Raw genomic sequence first — 21,078 nt, forward strand, 5'->3', positions numbered from 1 at the left:
TTTATATTATTATCGTACAAGCATCACCAAAAATTAAAAAAAAATTCCCTAACACAATTCAAATTAAATCTCGAGAGAGACGGTGATTAATTAATTGCAGTAAGGTGATAACACTATTTCACGTAATATTCAAACGTCATGGAAACCTTTTAACGGGGTTTTTCGACACCATCGTCAAACGTAGTTAAAACCGGCATCGTGCTTTCACGGAATATGTCACGGCGTTTGAATGACGTCATAGAATATTTTTCATGTCCATTGATCTTTTTTGAAATTTTTAAATAAAAATTATATAAATTATTTTATGATTATATGTAGAAAATCAAAAATCTGTACCAGAGATTCAGAATAAAAATACCCAATCTACAATACTTTAGTGTAATTTAAATTGTTCCTCTACAATTCATAATTTCACAAATGGTAGTTAATAGAAAGAAACACATCTAAAAATACAAGTTGCTCTAAGGTACAAACACAGCATAAAATACAAGCTACTCTAAGGGTACCCCGTAAAATGGCACCCGTATAGATGTCGAATTGGAAAAACAAACGTCATTGAAAGATTTTATGTACTAGTGAAGGTACGTGGCTAAATCACAGTATTTACGTACTGAAGAAAGATTAGCAACTGCATAGTAATCATCTTTATCAATTTCATCATGTCATTCTCTTTATCAATACCCAACTGAGGTTGGAGAAATATCATGTCAGGAACATTCCTTGTTAATTAAGAAACAGAAGGAAGTTGATCTTAGACGAAGAAGGTAAGAAAAACAGTTTATAAACATGAAAGTATAAAATGGAATGAGTAATGTGTATTGTGTGGTGCAGTTGCTTCTATTTAGTTGAAGTTTCTATAGTAGAGTATGGTAGTATGCATACATCTCATATACATTAGTAGGAGGACTTTAGTATTAAATAACAATATTAAAAATCTTAAGAAACTACGAAACTATGCTTGCTAATTAAATCTAATTGACTCAGACAATATGATGCGTAAAAAACTCAAGAATACAGAATCTAAAATATACAATGTGATTGGTAAATAGATGCAGGACACCTTTCATAAGACAAGACAAGACATTACAAAGCTGAGAACCAAATAGATGCCGGACACCTTTCATCCCTTTCACTGGAAATAGCTGCTCTCTAGCCTGCATGTGCAATATAAAAAAACAACGACCAATCACAATATTGGTAAAATGCAGCTGCAATAGCTGCACCAAAATTATGCATATAGTGATATTCTAGAGTGATTTAACTGTATATTGCTACTTGATATCTTTAAATCATAATTAGTAAGATACAAGGTCATAACAACTCATGACCTAAGTAGCACGGACACGGACACAAGCGTCTGTATTGGACACGATTTGATAGGTAGATACGGCGTATCCAATTTTTTTTAGACACGGACATGTGGTAGACATGTTAATTAAATATTATTTTTAATATATATAAATCTAAGTTATATAGTTTCTTAATTTAAAAAATTTAAACAAAGATTCAAACCAATTACTAAAATATTGATTTTTGAGGAAAATCCGACCTCCTAAAAATATATTTTGATAAATTTTCAAGAATTTTTTTTAGTAATATAAATTTTAAATTATTTGGATAGTTATATCTATTAAAATGTGCATCAATATACACAAAAGTAATTCATGAGGAATGACTAAGGAGTTCACATCTTCTTGGAGTAACCAAAGTTCGAATCACACTATGTGCAATTTTGTGATTTTATTACACTTGCGTGTCCAGATCGTATCCAAACAAGGATACGCCTGTCCGAAATATATCAAAATAAACATACGTGTGTCCAGCATATTTGAGCGTATCGTGTCTGTATTGGACACGCAATACGTGTGGTGTTGGACGTGTTCGAGTTTTCCTCGAATGATTTCTCGCTTGGTCGTTGTCCCAGCAGACAATGATTCTTTCTGCACTCCCCCCATAACATCGTTTAATCATTATTCTTCCACTCTGTAGAAGAAGTTCACAATGCCAGAGATCAAGACACCCCATGTTTGCGTAGCGTCGAAAAAGAATACAGTTGATTCTCGTTAAACATGATTGACGATCAAATCTCAGCAACTGCACCTTTTATTTGGTTATGGTGCTGATCAGTCAATCGACAATCACATCTCAGCAACAACACGATTTATTTCCATCGAAAAAAAACAACACCATTTATTTGGTTATGGTTCTGATCAGTTAATTCATAAACCACACCACCCGCTAGTTCATCTTGAAACAGTTCAAGATTACTGCAGTCATCACTGGCTAAAATGTCTGTATGAAGCTTGAACAAATATTCATTGTAATGAACTAATCAAACTGCATACGAATTACTTCATAAGACCATAAATTTACAAGAACTTGTCCAACAATATAGATATTTATTCTCATTACAGTTCTTTATTCCTAGTAAACTCTCATTTATTCATAAGGAGATAATTCAAGCAACCCCCAACAGTTTTTTCACATCCTTCTGCAAACACAAAGACCAACAAAAAGATGTTAAGACCTAAAAGACAATCAGCATAACCAAATTCAAACAAAGAGTAGCGTATACATGCACTGCATTGGCAAAAATTGGTTCTGTACCTCAATGCTAAGAGGAGAAGTTGTTGGGGCATAACGGTCGACAACATTCCCATCCTTATCAACCAGGAATTTGGAGAAGTTCCACTTGATGCTGTCACCAAAGAGTGCGCCTTTGCTCGATTTCAAGAACTTGTATAATGGAGTGGCTTTGTCACCATTCACATCCACCTAATATGGGGAGAGAAAAACATAAAAAAGCGATTCCCCACATAGTTAATGAATCGGTTCCCTTCTACCACCTAGAAATTGTAACTCCTCTCATACCTTGTCAAAGATGGGATACTCGGCCTTAAAGCGAGTGCACGCAAACTCTACAATCTCGTCATTAGACCCCGGCTCCTGAGCTCCAAACTGATTGCACGGGAATGCCAAAATCTCCAAACCTAAAGCGACCATCAGGCGCAAACTTTAGATGGCATCAAAAAGAACAGGGTCCAATAATAGGCCAACTAAAAAAGGTACTCAGGAAGGAAAACCTTGAGTTTTGTATTTCTCATACAACTGAGCCAGCTCTGTGTAGTTAGAATTGGTCAAGCCACTGCATCAAAAATTAAAATAGCAAAATCCCTATAAGCAACTTGAAGGAACAACAAAAGCAGAGAAATAGCTGCCAGTTTTAAAACGAGGGCGACCACGACTAAAGGCCTATCTAGCTTAACATCACAAAACTGAATCCTTGAAATTGCTACCAAGACAAATCTGATTGCCATTTGAATTATGTGCCCCAACTTAAATGAACAACCAAACTAAGTTTAATCAACTGGAGAATAAAGAAGGCATGACATACCATTGTGATGCAACATTGACAATGAGAAGGACCTTTCCTTTGTAGGTGCTGAGATCAACATCGTTGCCCCTGGCATCCTGCAACAGAGACAAACATCATTGAACTGATTTGCACAACCTAGTAACATACTAACAAGACAACAACTTAAAAAAGAGACCCCTTTACTTGTCAATTGCTGCAATCAAAATGGGACATCATAGTTTTAAGAATCAGTATTATCAGCTTTTAATTCTACTGATCATATCAATGTTTCTCATTTTCGGATTCAAGCGAAACACAAACTGAACTATACATGACAATCTGACATTCATTATCAAAATTATTTCTTAAACAAAAGAAACAGAAACCAACCTTGACAGTGAAGTCGTGGACGGTTTTCTTGTCGGATTGGCTGGCCATTGTGCGATGGGATCGAAAAGACGAAACTGGGGCGGAAGAGACTGCCTTGATCGAGGGAATACACGAAGGACGCAAAAGGGTATTCTTGGAAGGAATATTCTTGGGCAAAAGAAGAGAAGCGGCGACGGTGAGATTTCTACGGAAGAGAAAACGAGAAGAAGAAGAGAGCATCTGAGATGACCGGAAAGTTGAGAGAGCCTCTCACCTTTATAGCGTCAAGTCAGAAACTTAGAAAGGTCAAGTTTTGTTTTCTTTCTTTTTTCGAATAAAAAGGTCAAGACCTTTGTAGGTCGATGCAGACGTGGGGGTTTGTAGAGTCCCACGTATGTGGTGTAGAAGCTCACACGTGGAAACGCGAGCACGGAGTTGTTTGTCTTGGAAATGGGGGATAATGGACGGCTGGGATTGCTGCATCATGGTGGATGTTATAGTGTGTGAACGGTGATGATTCGGGGGAGTATGTGACGTCAGCGGTGATGGGTGTGTGGGTGTGAACAATGTGAATCGGATATATATATATATATTTTTTTTGTTTTTGACATATATGCCGATTTGCATTTTAAAATTGGTTGAAATTATTAATTTACACCCTGAATTTGTATTTGAGTCAATTTACCTCCTAAACTTAATAAAAATTACCGATTTGCACCACATCAATTAAATTTAACTATTTTTATCCAATTTTGCGTCACATGTCATGCACATGAGGGGTAATGTTGTCATTTTCTATTTATATTTTTCTTAAAAACAAATAAAAATATTCTTTAAAATGAGGATTATTTTGTTAATCAAATTATTTATTTACATCTTTTTTTCTACCTACTTAACCCTACTTTGAATTATATATTCAATATACCCACCCACTCAAATATAGTGTCTTGTGTATAAATATATTTTTATATGTACACATTGTTGGAGGATGAACAAAACGAGAATAATAACGACGTAATAGAACAGAACGTAACCGTTTATTGATTGATAATGAGGTCAATATATAGGCATTACATAACCACAATCCCGTAGAATTCGGAGTCCTAATCTATTACAGAGATGCGAATCTATCTCTAACAGGAAACCTAATATAGGCTAAGACACACATAATGGTATAATAGTAATTCTCTCGGAACACACATTTATTTTAAATTTTTAATGTATTTATTTATATTTTTTCTAATATATTTTAACATACCATATCACATAAAATAATAAATATATAAATCAATAACATGTTTCGAAAAACCAAACATTGTAGCAAGTGTTCCTCTTAAGTAATTTTATTAATTTATTTCATCATTCAATATGAATAAATATATAATGACAATATTATCCCTTAAATGCATGACATGTGACGCAAAATTGGATAGAAACAGTTAAATTTAACGGATGTGGTGCAAATCGGCAATTTTTACCAAGTTTAAGAGGTAAATTGACTCAAATATAAGTTCGGGGTGCAAATCGGCAATTTTTACCAAGTTTAGGAGTTAAATTGACTCAAATGCAAGTTCGGGTTGCAAATTGACAATTTCAGCCAAGTTTGGGGTGCAAATCAGCATTTATGCCTTTTTTTTTTTGAATAAAACCAGATATTTTTTTTAATGCTGTTGGGTCTGTGGGTTTTGTACTTAATCCGTTTGATGCAAAATTTTGGTTCGTCTTCCTTCCTATGGTCAGTATGGTGGTAGATTTTATTTCGAAAAGTAATACAATTAAAAAAACCCAAATGAGTCTGCATGTAAAAATTTGAAAGCCCCGATTTGTAAAAATCCGCTTTAAATAGGCGAGTTTGGATAATCCATATTTATGAATAAACTCTAACATAATATGTACTTAGGCCCGGCCTACCAAAAACCCGTTACTTATGGACCCGGCCCGTTGAAGAGGTCTATAAAATGTGAATAAAATGTTTCACACCAATGGACAATAAGTTTTTAGAAACTGAAAGGAAACTCAAATTTTATTCTTCAATACTTATGCCTTCAATTTCTTTCTTCATGTATTCCTCTGTATTCGGCTGGAACTTAAGTAGCCTAAGTGCTGACTAGTTGATTATTAGATGGACCAATTGGCCGATTCCTAGCTTTGTGGAATAAGCCTTGATTTGGGCAATGTGGCATCATATCACATAGCGCCTAAGCAAGGACTAATCTGGCCTATGCAGGGACCTTTGAAAATTAAAAATTTATCGAAAACTATTATATAAGTGACTACCTAAATAAATGAGACAATTGAGAAAAGATTGACAAAAAAATTATGTCAGAGAATAGAAAACAAATTTGCATATATTAACTGAAGGGAGGTTCGAACTATCATTATAGCACAAGTTCGTAGCACCATAACCAACTCACTCATGTGAGTACCAAATAGACCTATAAACACACTCACCTATGAGAATTACAAAAATAAAGAAGCTAACCAACTTGAATAAAATAAACTAATTAGTAAAATCGAAAATTTGGAAGACCTAACGAATCTCAATTAAGAAGCAGAGGCGCTGCTAGGGTTTTTTCTCTAGCTTTTCCTTCTGCTTAGCATCCCTCTTTGTCGTCAACACCATGTCTGAAGGTTTCAACGCTCGATTTGCAGCTACTCTTGCAATCAAGGGGAAGGCAAGGTGGCCTTTGCGGGGGGCTGTCGCCAACGCAGCGATATCACTGCAACCTTTCGCTGTGGGTCATTTTCTTGCCGTGAAGAAGAAGCCAGCTCTAAAAGTGGTTATTGGAGCTCTCACGTCTGTCTGGGGATATAAGCATTGTCTTCAGATGCGTGCGTAGGGTGATTGATACGTGATGAAGTTCACATAGGAGGTTGAGCGAGATTACGTGGTGACTATTAGACCTTGGTACTACAATAGGGTTTTGTTTGTTGTTGCAACTTTTGATGAGCTTTGTGATCCGGCGGTGGTGCCGATCTTGAGCTTTCCAGACACGGTGGAGGTGTTTGGTCTACTGCCGACATTGATGACCCTTGAGGCTTTAGAGTTGATTGGAGAATTATTGAGGATTGTGGAGAGGTGCATGAGATAGAGGTGGATTGGGGGCATCGAGCTAGGGTTCATATAACTAAATTTTTGTCAGATCCAATCTGACTGACATACCCTCCCATGTTGTATGAGTTTGGTACAGCGCGTATTCCAGCCATACTTACGTTCAGGTACTATCAGACGACATGGTTTTGCAAGATTTGTGGAATGCTTGAGCATGAAGCCACTGGTTGTCGTGGTCTACCAGATACGTCGACACAACATTTTCTTGGTGTTAATCCAGTGGGAGCCAAAGTCGCGGGGGGGGGGGGGGAAGCAGGTGGGTGCGACGCATAGTACGGCGAGCGCCTCGTCGGTGGTGAGCACGTCCTTGTTCAAAAACTCTAACCCTATCCCTAACTTTCAAGTCGGGTCGGGTCTAGATCCAGGGTTTGGTTCTTTCACTGGTTCCACTGACACCTCTGCTCCACCAGCGCTGACATTCTCCATTCTGAGAGTGATGGTGGCGAAGCTCGCTGCCAAGTTTGGTAGGGTTGAGGCGGTGGTTCCGCGAGTGGGTCCTTAACCAGAGGTGGCTCTTCCACCGGTGCAGGAGGAAACCCTTGCCCCGTCGGCATCACTGAGAGTAAGCGGAGGCAAGAAGAGGTCTGAGATGGACTTGGTGGTGATGAGTAAGTGGAGTTGTGTTGTGGTTTCGACCAAGACAGCGGAGGTGCCGCTGGAGTTACATTTTTCGGCGGAGCTAAGCCTTTCCCATTGAGATGGACTGCTGACTGTTAGCCCACCGAAGAGAAAGTATTTGGGCCAACCTCTGGGTCGCTAAAATAAGCCCAAGCTGGGTGAAGGGGAGGCTAGGAAGTTTGAGCCATGGAAATCTGGGCCACAACGGACTCAGAAATGACATTTTGGGCCGAAGAGGACGCTGAATCTAGATGAAGGTGGGCTGAGTGGTCCGCAAGATACATAGGTTGTTAGGCCGGAGGTTCTGAGGTCCACAAGGAGGTGGAGTTTTCGGAAGGCACTTCTGCGGGGTTTCTCTCCTTACATGAGGTTTTTTCATTTTTTCAAGAATAAGTTAGCCATGCTAACAAGGCTTGGTTTTTTCATTCAATCTGAGGGATGTTGATTGTTTGCGGTGTTTTGAGTTCTGGGTTTCAAACATGTGAGTAAACAATATGCTCAGTATTCATGATTCGATCTTATAAAAACTAGGTTGTAAGTTTCAATATTATAAAGCTCAGTTTTAACTTTTGATGGTCTGATTTTCTTCTTCGAATTGGTATCGTTACTGAGTGTGGTGTGGTTTTGCTGAATTATGTGTTTTTGGTGTGTTATGATGTTGTGTTGTTGGTGGCTTAATATATAAAGCTTTATGCATGTTTGAGTTTGAAAATTTAAAAGAACATACATAAGCATTTTGATACAATTCAATACTAACTGATATGATCAGTAAATTTGCAGGGGTGAGTGCGAGTTCATGTCTGTATCCTTTTTTTTACTTGAATAATGAAAGTTTTTGATGAAATAGAATATCAATTGAGTGATAGTAGTAGTCGATTTTGATTGTGAAATTCAGGTTTACAGAGCTACTTAATCATTTGAACTACTAGCCATCTTGGTTCTTTGTTTTGTTAGAATTGTGGTTAGTTAGATTGGAGTTAAAGATTAGTAAGTAGAACTCTTGAAAGCATGGTTGGTATGGTTCCCAGGTATGTTTTGATGAAACTAGTGAAGTAGCATGTGCAGATGAAATTCTACTCGTGTGCTGTCAGTCATGCATGGTGCAACTTCCTTGTATAAAGTTAAAGAGTTGTTACAATATTATCAACTTGAATATTTAGTTGTTTCGGAATTGAGTAGTATATATAGTTTGACATATGATTTCTTCCTCACTAGTAAATTTTACATAGAATTAGTCATTCTTTGAACTTGTTATTTAGGAACAAGAGGGCCAGTGGTGGTACCCTCCTTGTGCATTCATTTGTACTTATAACCCTATCAAATCATTAGTAGAGTTAGGAGACATATGTGAATGGCAGTATAGGAAGAATTCAACCTTTGTACTTTATAACATTATTTTTATATTTCTAGTGCGTAGTTAGATCTGCTTTTTTTTTTAATCTATTGGCATAGCTGTGATTTTCAGTCATTTTTCCTTCATCATTTCGGTCATTCTTTATTTGATTGAAGTTTTGTTCTTGTGGGTGCAGTCGTGCAAGTCCTAGGAATTTATGATGGATCTTTGTCATAAGCGTGCTAGAGAAGAGTATGAGGAGGAGGGGGAAGAGAGAGAGGCTGAGGGGGAGACGATAGTCTAGAGAAAATGAAAACATTTTTGGTTGCTGTAACTGGATTTATAGTAACAATAGTAGTTGGTATCGTTATAGGTCCCTCACTAGAGAGTCATTGCCTAATTGGGATGTACATAGATGATTCTATATGAATCGATTATGTGGATCTGAAGTTGAGTGTATTGAAAACTTGTGCGTTAACATGTATGGTTTTTCAAGACTTTGTCAAGTATTGTATGACAAAGGTGGATCACGAAGAACAAAACGAATCTATTGAAGAATCAATAGCTATGTTTTTAAATATCCTTAGACATAATATGTGAAGTACAAATCCATTTATCTGAACTTGTATCGCTCCAAAAAGACAATAAGTAGACAATTTAATAGTGTTACATGCAATATTGAAAATGAGTAAGGAATATCTAAGGTCTCATGATTGTATTCTCCACGGAGCTGACTTGAAAAGATTGAGATGGTTTAAGGTATTACAGCTAAAACATTTCTTGAGTTTATCTTATTTTCACCTACTATAATAACTCACTAGTTGTGTATGGTTTCAGAATTGTCTTGGAGCTATAGATCGAACTCATGTCTGTGTAATTGTTTGGGCTGTGGAAAAGCCTATATATCGAAACAAAAATGGAGATATTTCTATTAATGTTTTAGGAGCTTGTAGTCCAGACATGGGGTTCATTTACGTCTTGCCTGGATGGGAGGGATCTGCATCGGATTCTCGTTCTACATGATGCATTGTCCAGAAACCATTGATTAGTTATTCCAAATGGTAAATATAAAACTACAATATATAGTTCATAAGATCCATTTCAATCATCTTATTTCAATATTGTGGTGGATTTCGCTCATAAAGCAAGCTATTTTATGAAATTATTTTTCTTTATAGATAAATATTACCTTGTTGATGCGGGATATACTAATGGACCTGGCTTTTTAGCGCCTCATCGAGGAACGGGTACCATCTCAAGGAGTGCTCTGGAAACCGTCCTTAAAATTATAAATAACTATTCAATCTTTGACATTTAAAAGCTAGCAATGTGATCGAATGTGCATTTGGTGTGCTAAAGAAAAGGTGGAGCATTCTAAGAATAGCTCATTTTTTCGACATTAGAACACAAGAATCATCAATGATTGTTGTGTTTTACAATGATCCTTTGTTAGAAGCTGAAAAGTTGCACATATTAGATTTAGTTGATCATGAGTTAACAATGAGATTTATAGAAATCAATGAAGAGGAGGTCAGAACTGTGGAAGCTACTAATCAGTGGATTGCATTTTGTGATTGACTGGCGATGCATATGTTTGCTGATTATTGAAGGTATCGAGCTCAACAAGTGCATCAAGAACAAAGAGAGGTGGCAAATGTGCCATAGCTTTATTGTCAATGTTAAAATTTAACTATGAATTCAAATATTAAATTCTTCCAATTTATAGTTTTTTAATTCCTTTTTTCTCATCTATTTTTCTAGTTTAATGGGAGTTTAAAAATTAAGTAAGGCAAGAAGATATCGTCTGCTCAGTAAAAAGAATTTAATTAATTATGATAGTCATAGAGTAAAAGTAAAAAAAATAAACATTATCAAAATTAAAAATGTCACTAAATCCCAAGATTGAATCCCTTTTCATAAAAAAATGACCTAAACAAGTCTTTTTAATAATTCATCACCCAATTAAGTCTCTTCATTTTAAAATCTCATCACTTCCAAATCCCTTAGAACCCCCAAATCCCTTGTCCAAACACATTCTAAGAGAATCAAGAAAAATACAGTATCAGTCCTCACACTCTCAAACATACCAATACTATTTTGTTTAAGAAAATAGACCAAAGATTCCATATGTTCTTTCAATTCCTGTCCCCCAATATCTGTTCTACATCAAAATTTATCAATGAAAATTTTGTGATATTAATGAGGTATTAAGCCATATAAAAAAGTATGACCTTTTTAAATTTTTGAATAGAAGTATGACCATTTTATTTTGTAGAGTTTGGCAATATATGAGATGCTCCCGCCTAATCTTTTAATTATCAGAAATAAATCTCAGAAGAGTGATAAACTAGCAACAACGGCATCGTCTGGAATGCACCGCAGCGCCAGCTGCACAACTCTTTTGTCTCATTACGTGGCAAGCTGCGATTGGCGCTGACGGATGAGGTCGACATTTGGTTCTTCACGTAGGCGCCAGTTGGGTAAAAGTGTCTTGGCTATGAATTTTCCGGCGCGGCTCAATCAAGCCGACTGAGGTCTATTACAGCGAGAGTAAAATGTGTGTGGAGGTGTGTAAGGGAAGATTCATAGCCAAAAATTTGAAATAGGCAAAACCTGTGAAAATAGCAAAAGAGGGGAATTAAGGGGAAGCAGATGTCTTGCTTCCGCTGCCCAACCAGCCCCACAGTCATCTAAGCAAACTGCTCTTCAATCCCAACCTTCTGATCCTGCACTCTATTCCCGCCGTGATTGCTACCACCACCGCCTTCCACGTGGACCCGAATCGTAGGCAAAATGTCCAAAGAAGGAGACGACGAGGTATGGGGAATGGGGTATTTGAATCAAGCAAACAAGGTCACAAGGATGACATTGGCGGTTGTTGCGGTTGTGGGAGGAAAAGGAGGGAAGGGTTTGAGGGTTATGGTGGGTACATACATCGGGTCTCTGGTGCGTAAAGACTTGTTTGATCACTCCGAACACCATGTCTTCTTAATCTGCATCTGATCAAGTAAGTAAGTTGTATTCTTTGGTCTTAATATTGTTGTGCATATATTGATATATATAATCAATCAAGAAAATTGTCAAGTTTATAGACTAAGGGTCTATGGGGGTGTTGGGTTTCATATATTAGTTTCTTATGGGAAATAAACTATGAATCTTGTAACTAGGACTTCTTCTATATAAATGTGTTTATCCGCTTTCAGTTGAGAAAGACGCCCTTTTTGACAATTTGACATATATGGTGAAACTCAAGTGTAATTCTTAATTTCTGTAGTGTGTGTGTGCATAATCTTATAGTTAAAACTTAAAAGTACATAAGTATACTATTTACTACGATGTATCCACAATTTGACTGCCCCTTTTACCATGATAAGATGTTGCAGAAGATAGTTTGTGCTATATTCACTATGAATTTTGTGATTTTGATTCAAAGTTGTGACATGTTGTAGTGATACACTTTCATCTACTCTATAGAATCCCTTTTCTCTAATTGAATCAGTGGAGTTCCTTGATTGACAATGCCTTGCCATGTTGCTCAATATATGTTTCTGATGTGTTTTACAATTTTTTGTTTGACCTGATATGATTTTTTTGTAGTGTACTAATGCACATAAGCTTATCCTTTTTATTTTTTTCCAGTTGAATTTAGCGAATCTTTGGTTGATAAAGCATTTTCCTTTGGTGTGATTCTAGAGAGAAAAACTATGAATATGTATGATCATCATGTACAAATATTGATTCAACTTATCTAACCTGTCTTGGTGCAGAACAATTGTGGCATTTGTCTGAGTAGCATGGCAATCCCAAAAGGCCAAGCCATAATCATGTACAAATATTCCCACTCCGTTATCAGGTGCGGCGCCATAACCCTCCGTTGTCTTTCTCCGTGCTTCGAGTCAGGCTTGTACATCGGCACAACGTAGGTGTTTCTGTTGGATATGTTGTTTCTCTTCTAGGTTGGTAGATATTGTCTAATTTGATGGCCATGTAGAGAAACAACAGATCTATGCCGAACCATCACCGCCACGAGTTTAATTGAATCTCAAAGCCTATAGATTTTAGTTCAATTCCGATTTCGGGGTTTATGGCCATCATCATCATCAAGTGGTTCAGTAAGTCTGCTCTATATGCTAGCAAGTTTGGTTATGCACCTATTTTTATTTACAACAATTGGAGGTTTTCGAGCTTTTTAGAGTCTACGAATTCATATCTCTGAGAGTGATATATATGATAACTGAAGGCGTAGGGTGGTCTTCAATGAATTGATTGAGGCTTTGTTTATTTTCCAATGTTTACGGGTAAAAGGGGAGGGTGTGACTGATTTGGCCACTAATACACCATCACACAACTTTATATTGAAGTGTAGCAAACAATTCGTTGGTTGTAAAAGTTTACAGCACTCTAGAAACACCTAACCTACTCATAGGCAGTAACACACATTAGAGATTATTTGATTTATTAGCTGCTTCTATTCTTCATAAATTTAGTTTTTGTGACTGTGAAGGGCAATACTCGTAAAATTAAATTTTGTTTTTATTAGCTGCCCTTCTAACATCTAACGTATATAAGATATGTTTTAGTAAATAATAAACTTGCATTCTCGAAACAATTCAAATTAGGTACAGTAAGTTATACATATTTGCTACCAACTCAATTCAAATCATGGTGCTCTAACCAAATAGACTCAAAACGATGGAAGTCATCCTCTCCACAATTTTGATCATAAACACAGAAAATGAAGATATCTCACACCCATAAGCACTCAAAATTATCTTGTTGCATGTGCAAACATCAGTAGTGGACTGCCTTTGTATCTGCAACTATTCATTTATATACAACTGAAGGATTCATCTTGTTTGCTATGACAACTGTTCTTTTACAACCTTTGGTTCATCTGTAATTGAGTGTTGAAATCACTATCCCTTTTTTATTCTAGATAGTGATTGGACTCTTGTTTGTCTAGTCTTGTGCTATAACTCCTCAGACCATAATTATCACTGACTCCCTCATGGTGTGTTCTTAAGGACCCAACTTTGTAACCAATAATCTTTAAACAAACATTGAATAGAATCTGTTACCATGAAATCCAGCTAATATAAACATAAAGGCTGTCTTTATGGATATCTCAAGTTGTGTCCTTTCATTCTAACATGACTAGCATAAACTTGTCATAGAATGACCCATTACCTCAACTACAAGACCCATACACTAACGATTTGTATTCTCTCCAGAATTTGAAACCTTGGACACATATCAAAACAAAACAAGCAATATATAATGAATTACCTGAAAGCTTCCAGAGGCAAGGGCTGAAGGGCATCACCAAGAAGTTCAGTTCTCTGGTGTTACAGCTGTCACTGAAAGAGCCCATACAAGTGACCCTTTGCCGAGTCTGGGCATACACAAGAATTGATGACGGATTGCAATAAGTTACGTTCGGGGAGGAGTCATTCTCAAATTTCTCAATTTGCTGCATAACAATAAATCTCAAATCAACTCTTGCTCAATTGAATCTCAATCATCAAGATATGGCCTTATTCTGGGTGACCTTATTCTATAGTTCAAGTATACGATATGGCCTACATCCACACTCACTTAAATATATGAATAAAGGTCTGTTAACGTACTTCGTATTTGTACCAATCCGCTTATATTACTCTTCCTATTTGTCTTCCAAGTATAATTGTAATAGTTGGAATTCTAATTGTACTCGAAGCAAGTAAATGAATAAAGGCCATATCTTTTCCAATATTAATCATGCATGCCCTATTGCCATCTTTTCTTTTTGGTTTTGGTGCAGTATAATCTTTGTTGGAGGAATTTTTTCCTCACTTAATCACTCTTGAAACAATTTCTATTCAATACATTTGTTTTACTTAGCTGACTGTTTCAATAAACGTTAATCAAGTGAGGAGTGAAAAAATACCTATAGAGCGTAGATGTCCTCAAAGGTGATTTAAGTGAGGAATAATCTTCTACAACAAATTAAGATTCGAGTGAGAATGAATCTCTTCAAGTGAGGAGGGGCCTTCTCAAGGAAGATTCAAGTGAGGAGAAATCTCCTCAAGATTGATTCAGGATACGTGAAATTTCCTTGAAACTGATTTATGTGAGTTAAGCATTGACTGCATTGTATGATAACTAACACACCAACATTGCTTGATCGAGAAGAAAACCAAAAATAAAGTCTAAAGTCTTAATATAAACTCAACAAGTCCTCAACAAAATGGTCCTTGTTGGAAAGAGTTTGAGGGTATCTCACTACATTAATTAACCAAGTACTAAACTTCAAAAATCATAAGAAAACAAACCAAGGTTATAAGACAGTGAGTTTTGTTTTTCCCCCCTCTTTTGTGTAATTATCTTCTTCTTTTTTGAGAATTTTTTTGTGCAATTATCATTAATTTGACAAGAATTGACAATGAAGAGCGAAGGAAAATCCTTGACTTACAAGTTAAATGATGCATTACGAATGTTTCCTGAACTTTTTTGTTAATGAGAAAAAAAAAATCAACAAATAAAAGAGAAAAGTACATTTATCAACCTCAATTATACAGCTAACTCCAATCTGGTCATCCTCTCCATCAGATTGCTCATGGTAATTGAAAATGCATCCTGAAACTTGTCAAACTTGGCATTTGAATCCCCATAAACCAAACCGGGAAACAACTCGTACACAATGTGCCTCCTCATATCATCCCTCTTCTCCTTGGGAATCTTCATAAGCATATCCACCACATTCACCTTCATTCCCCTCACATCGTCTTGGTCAATGAACACAGAATACTTTCCATGTTCCTCTGGGAGATGCCATGGATACTGATAGTAAGCCGTGAAAGGATCGAAAATTACGGGGATGCAACCAGAAATCAGGGAATCAAATAAGGACTTTCGAGTTGGGCTATCTCCTGGTGGTTGCAAGCAGAATTCAGACTCCATGAATAGCTCAATGACCATTTCTGGCTCGTCACAACCACCTGTATGGCAGTTAAGAAAGTGACATTTCCCATTTTCGGCTGAGTTGCACTGATTGATCAATGTGGACCTTATGCTCTCGGCTGCAGTGGGCCTCGCTGCACCAGCGAAGCTCACTAGGTGTTTTCTATATGAGCTAATGATCTTCCATTGCAATGCCATGATGTCTTCGTCGGAATTCGGGTGGAAGAATGTTGGATGTGGGATCCCAATATCATTTGGTTGCCAAGGTTGTCTCTCGATCAAGAGCTTGATTGGATTTTGCATTTGATCAATTTCGAGGAAGTTGGTCCCCCACGAACCATCTTTTCGCCTAAAATCCCATGAAATCTTCCCCAACACCAGCACATGATCTCTACCTGAATTCTTAACCCAAGAGTCTTGCTTCTTAAGCCATGTTATGAGCTCCAAGCTCAAAGTGTCCTTGACATCATTGGACACATTCTTAAAATGCCACCTTAGAATGTCCAAACCGCCATAGAATGGAACATAAAACAGCTTTGCTTCATTCTCACTGTATACCCTGCAAGGATGATTCAAGATCCTTTGATGGAATATTGGCTCCAACGAATACTGATGTGTGTGGTACCACCCAACTCCAAGCTTGGGAATCGATTCACCCAATGCCTCGTTTTTGAAATACTTGCAGAAATCCATCCATGGAACCATGTCTCTGCATTGACCCAACAAGTCCTTGTTGAACTTGGATGGCAAGTCATATACATAGATTCCTCCTCCTCCACACTTGTCAAGCTTCTTTTTTGATATCCATGATCTGTGCAATCTTAGCTGCTCTTCAACTTGCTTCTTTGCATTTGCAATCTCTTCTTCTCGTTCTTTGTTGGCTCCATTCTTCACTGGATCAGACTCGTCGTGGACAACTTGATCAGTCTCTCTGATCACAATTGCAGCATCGACTTTAGGAGGAGGAGGACTAATGGGACTGTTCTTTGGGGACAAAGGAGGGGATATAGAAAGAGGGAGGTTTGAACTTGACTCAGGAGTGTGGAGGTACAGTGTAGCATTACTAAGATTTGGAAGTTCAAAATTGGGTCTGGTATTACCTGCAGATAGGCAATAATGATTGTTCAACCTCCGCGACGAGACACAAACATGAACAATATTGCCAGAGATAATGGTGGTAGAGGAAGACCAGAGGTAGATAAGAAAGAGCAAGAAAAATGCTGCAGGAAGTCTATACAGAAACTTGAGTAGAGCAATGAAACTGAAGCATGGTAGAAAACAGAAACAAGGCTTCTTTTTCAGGGGTTCTTTCTTCAAGTATTTGGAATTTCTTTTCGACAAGGCAACTGCCATATTGGGAGAGAATGCTATCTTGCTGTTTCGACATTTCTCTCTTGCTTCTTATTGGGGCAGTTGCGAGTCAACAATGATCTAAAACATGGAAGCACGTACTGGAAATAATATTTTCACTTGGCCTGCACGTTGAAATGAATGCATAGAAAATTAAAATAGCAAATATTCTTCAGGCTGTCTTGGCCATATCAGACTTTGTGATTCTTTGGCCAATAATATGGTCTGTTGCTACTTGGTAGGTGACATGAACATTGAGTATAAATCAGAAGTCATCATTCTTTGTATTTGACTTGCTAATTTTTGCATGACAAATTCTACAAGATGATAATGTCAGATCTGCTCATACGACCAATAGAAAAATATGGTGTCAACAAACAAAAGGAAAAAAGTAGCAGGCTGCACGTAAAAATTTATTCATGGTTCGGTACTTCAAGATTTGGATAAGGAGTGCAATTTCAACAAGGATCAGAATAATAGTCCGGGACTGAATTAAACTTACTAGATGATACCATAAACATTTAAAATCTAACTTACAACATACTATCTGTCCTAGCAGGCAACCTGCGGAAGAAGTTGATGGGTGCTGAAGGCATCCTGTGTCGAAATCGCGGATGCCTCATCATAAAGAACCCTGCCAATGCTGCAACAATTTGGAATGGTGTCACATACATCACCAAGGCAGCTATGAGGCAAAACGTGACAAAGAGTGCTGTAGCTCGTGGATCACGCCAGCTCAACAGTGCTTGAAGCCGCTCTCCTTGTGTTGCTACATCACCAACCACTGTCTGAATTCTACCAGCCACACTCCTCAGACGATCATACCTCATTCTCACCAGCTCAGGATTCCTGCTCGTTGGAAATGTGTCAAACTCCTCATCTAGCTCATCAGGGTGTACTAGGTCAGCTTGTGAAATTTTTGTGTTCATGTGAGGAGGATATCTAGGCCGGTATCTGAAGTTCCATACTCCAATCAGAAACATGTAAAGGAAAGCTGTGGGTAGAATCAGTTCTGGAAAGCAAACAAGCATAAGGAAGAGGACATGGACAAGCACAGTGGTTATGGGATTCTTCCACATGCAAATATCAGCAAACCATTTGCCTACAGCAAATATTCCCGAGAAAACTGTCATTAGCCTGAAGAAATTAGATTTGCTCCGTCTCATGCTCCAAAGATGTGAGTCTACGTCAGACATGTATTCCACCACCTCCTTCCTAAGTGGTGGCTCAGCTCGGCCTAGCCTTGCTGCAACTATGTGAACAGCCTGATGACGTAGCATGTCAAGCTGCATTACATTGAAGGGCCTTACGTAGTGCATCTTTGGTAGGAGAGGTTTTGAGTACGTATAAAGCATGTTCACAAAAGATGTGCATGAGAACCGAATAGCCAGATGCAACTCTCCCATCTTCTTTACACCAGTTGGGTGAAGAACCAGCAGCGGATATGAGTGTGTGTATATGCGCCCTGCTTCAAGTGTTGAGATACGAATACGAACCTTTCCTATCTTCAAGTCCTTGTGACCATTGGAATCCTTATCCCCAAGCTGGCTGTTGTCAAATACACCAACTGTAAGAACTGTAGAAGGATCAAACACCTCCCAAGTGTACTGCTCATTGTATTTTGGACACAGGTTGTCGACAAGGGTTCTTGTTCTGACCCATTTGTGGCCATATTTTGCTACACAGTAAGTATCTGATGTGCCTCTTCCATCTCTTGTTTTCATTGGATGCAGTCCCACGGCATTCAAGATTCCGAGCTCTAAAACCCCAATGGCTGGCCTCCAGAGCTGCTTTGCTGTGGGGCGCAAGTCACTACTATAATGAGTAGACTCATCTAGAACATGGTATCCTCCATCAAGACAAACACGAAGATGAATGCGGCTTGAGAACTTATCTTTCTTCAACTGATCCACATCAACAGCAACTGGCTTTTCAAGATTAAACCATCTAGAATGGATCATACGATCATCAGCGCGTCTATCTACAGAGTTGAGAGGTAAAATGACCCTCCCAAGTATTTCATCCTTGCCAGGACCAACACGGTCTTCAACTGAAATGACAAGATGGTCTTCAAAGGGCTCAGAAGCCACAAACAAAAGGTCTTCATTCCAAAGTGGGTTTAGATTTCGAGCCTGAAGTGTTTTCGTCTTCATAACCTGATTACCAATCTGTACCTTGACATATGCATCTGGGAAACGATTCTTCTCTGTTGCAAAGAGGTCTTGTGCCTCAATAACATTCACACGAACATACCACAACCTTGGTGCATGATACACCTTTGAGCGCATTGCTGCAGATGCAGCGGGTGTGCTATCAACAGGTGTAGCAGCATCAGAATGCCATGCATCAGAGAAAGCCTCGTCGGCTTGAGTGCCAATCCAGACTGCAAGCATCAACTCCCCCTTAATCTTTTCACCTTTTTTGTCCTCAAGTCGGTACCACTCTGGAGCTAGAGGACTGTCAGGGGGAACTCTTAATGGAACCTCATTGATGTCGAACCTCACAATTCCCACAAAGTCATCTTTGATCAGATCCTTGTCTTTAACCACAACTTCTAACACAGATGCTTGCATGCGATCCTTTGAGAAAGAGAAAACCTGATTCCATACTGGATTTTGTTGTTTCTCATAGTGTTTTGTAATCCCTCTGTAGTTTCCAATTCTTGCTTCGACAAAAGGATCAAGACTTCCTGTAAGATCCATGGCAGGAAGCTCGCGTGCTTTAACAACCCTTACATAGAGAAAGTACATCCTCTCGACTAGATCATATGTGCTTGCAGTCTTGTCTCCGTGAATAACACGTCCACCAACAACCCTCCCACCTCCAAGGTAAGGGCTTGTCTCTTTAAGTGCATAGTCAACTGGTTGTGATGCTGAAGCAGAGTACATACGAACTAGCTTTGCAGGCTGCTGTTCAGATTTCATTTTGTCAGCTTCATACTTCGGTACATAATGAGTATCCGGTGCAGCAGAAGCATGATGCTGATGTTGGCTCTCTTGGCCCGGATTTGGCAGATGATGAAAGGTGTGCCTGGACTGAGATTTCTCACTCCGAAATGAGCTCATGCCAGGAGTCGAAACACCTTGCGTTTGTGCAAGGCCTGGATCCTGATCAGGAAGCGATTCAGACACAGGCATTGGGGTGGAGGACTTTATTGTTGGGTCATCAGTGACATAAACCTTCAAGCCAAGTTCTCCTCTTACACGTGAAAAGATGCCACGCTTTTCCAGAGGGTAATGCAATACAACAGCATCAGAATAGGGGACAAAAGAATTCCCAGTGAGGCTGACCTTGCCAAGAAAGGACCTGGAGTGAGTAGCTTTTACATTGTTGTAGACATAGGCCTCAAGAGTAAGATAGTGGAGGTTTGAAGGATCAGAAATGTTGAAGTAGAAGCTTTCATCCCAAACGGGGCTGAGATCCTTTTCTTTTATTGTGCTGCGGAACCTCTGGCCATCAAAGTACAGCTCCACAAATGCATTGGATGAACCTTGTCCATCTTTAGGCAAAAGATTGTGGGCGCTAACCACATCCACCCCTAGCTTGAGGTTGTTCATAGTAGCATATAACACTGATGAAATGGTGAATAAATAAAGGTACCTGCAGAATGACAAACTTTCAACATCAGATACTGATAAATGTACAACTCACAGAACTGACACATAGTGACATGTAGCACAGAGATCGGTAATTTAAGCTGATAGAACAGGGTACCTCAAATTATAGTAATCAAGTGATCAATCAAAATGGTAATCCTTTTCACTGCAAACATTGCAATTTAAAGAGAGATCAGAATAGAAACTGTGATACTTTTATACATCCTGAAATGTCACAGAGAATAGCATACACATCTGGTGAAACTATTAAATTTGGCATGGGATTTTTCCAGTCTACCAACATATGGTTTCTCACACTTTCACAATTTCACTTTTAGATCATCAAAGGATAGTACATTACTTATGTGTCTACAAAAATCAGCATTCTAAGGAATGAGAGCAGAGT

The 21,078-nt window shown here is 38.2% G+C and overlaps 3 protein-coding genes across 3 annotated transcripts; all 3 read right to left on the bottom strand.

The window, feature by feature from the left end:
• Positions 1-2,318: 2,318 nt before the first annotated feature.
• On the bottom strand, positions 2,319-3,998 carry LOC126796383 (probable phospholipid hydroperoxide glutathione peroxidase). The gene is made up of 6 exons (XM_050523203.1): positions 3,746-3,998; positions 3,395-3,471; positions 3,084-3,145; positions 2,872-2,990; positions 2,608-2,775; positions 2,319-2,491 (listed from the first exon to the last, which is right to left on the bottom strand). The coding sequence occupies exons 1-6, from the start codon at positions 3,962-3,964 to the stop codon at positions 2,459-2,461; spliced, it is 678 nt and encodes a 225-aa protein (XP_050379160.1). The 5' UTR covers positions 3,965-3,998; the 3' UTR covers positions 2,319-2,458.
• An 11,338-nt stretch (positions 3,999-15,336) lies between these two features.
• On the bottom strand, positions 15,337-17,079 carry LOC126795928 (xyloglucan-specific galacturonosyltransferase 1-like). Its single transcript, XM_050522655.1, has one exon. The coding sequence runs from the start codon at positions 17,077-17,079 to the stop codon at positions 15,337-15,339; it is 1,743 nt and encodes a 580-aa protein (XP_050378612.1).
• A 530-nt stretch (positions 17,080-17,609) lies between these two features.
• LOC126794396 (FT-interacting protein 3) lies at positions 17,610-20,633 on the bottom strand. Its single transcript, XM_050521105.1, has one exon. The coding sequence runs from the start codon at positions 20,631-20,633 to the stop codon at positions 17,610-17,612; it is 3,024 nt and encodes a 1,007-aa protein (XP_050377062.1).
• Between the last annotated feature and the right edge of the window lie 445 nt (positions 20,634-21,078).

Source organism: Argentina anserina, chromosome 5 (genome assembly GCF_933775445.1).
Source record: "Argentina anserina chromosome 5, drPotAnse1.1, whole genome shotgun sequence".
Classification (NCBI taxonomy): Eukaryota; Viridiplantae; Streptophyta; class Magnoliopsida; order Rosales; family Rosaceae; genus Argentina; species Argentina anserina.

Excerpts from the sequence above, each read along its gene's own strand:
- LOC126796383 (XM_050523203.1), bottom strand. The coding sequence starts at position 3,964 with ATGCTCTCTTCTTCTTCTCGTTTTCTCTTCCGTAGAAATCTCACCGTC. Across the intron at positions 3,146-3,394 it reads GTCAATGTTGCATCACAATG|TGGCTTGACCAATTCTAACT; the intron begins GTATGTCATGCC and ends TTTTTGATGCAG. Across the intron at positions 2,776-2,871 it reads AGTATCCCATCTTTGACAAG|GTGGATGTGAATGGTGACAA; the intron begins GTATGAGAGGAG and ends TCCCCATATTAG.
- LOC126795928 (XM_050522655.1), bottom strand. The coding sequence starts at position 17,079 with ATGGCAGTTGCCTTGTCGAAAAGAAATTCCAAATACTTGAAGAAAGAA.
- LOC126794396 (XM_050521105.1), bottom strand. The coding sequence starts at position 20,633 with ATGAACAACCTCAAGCTAGGGGTGGATGTGGTTAGCGCCCACAATCTT.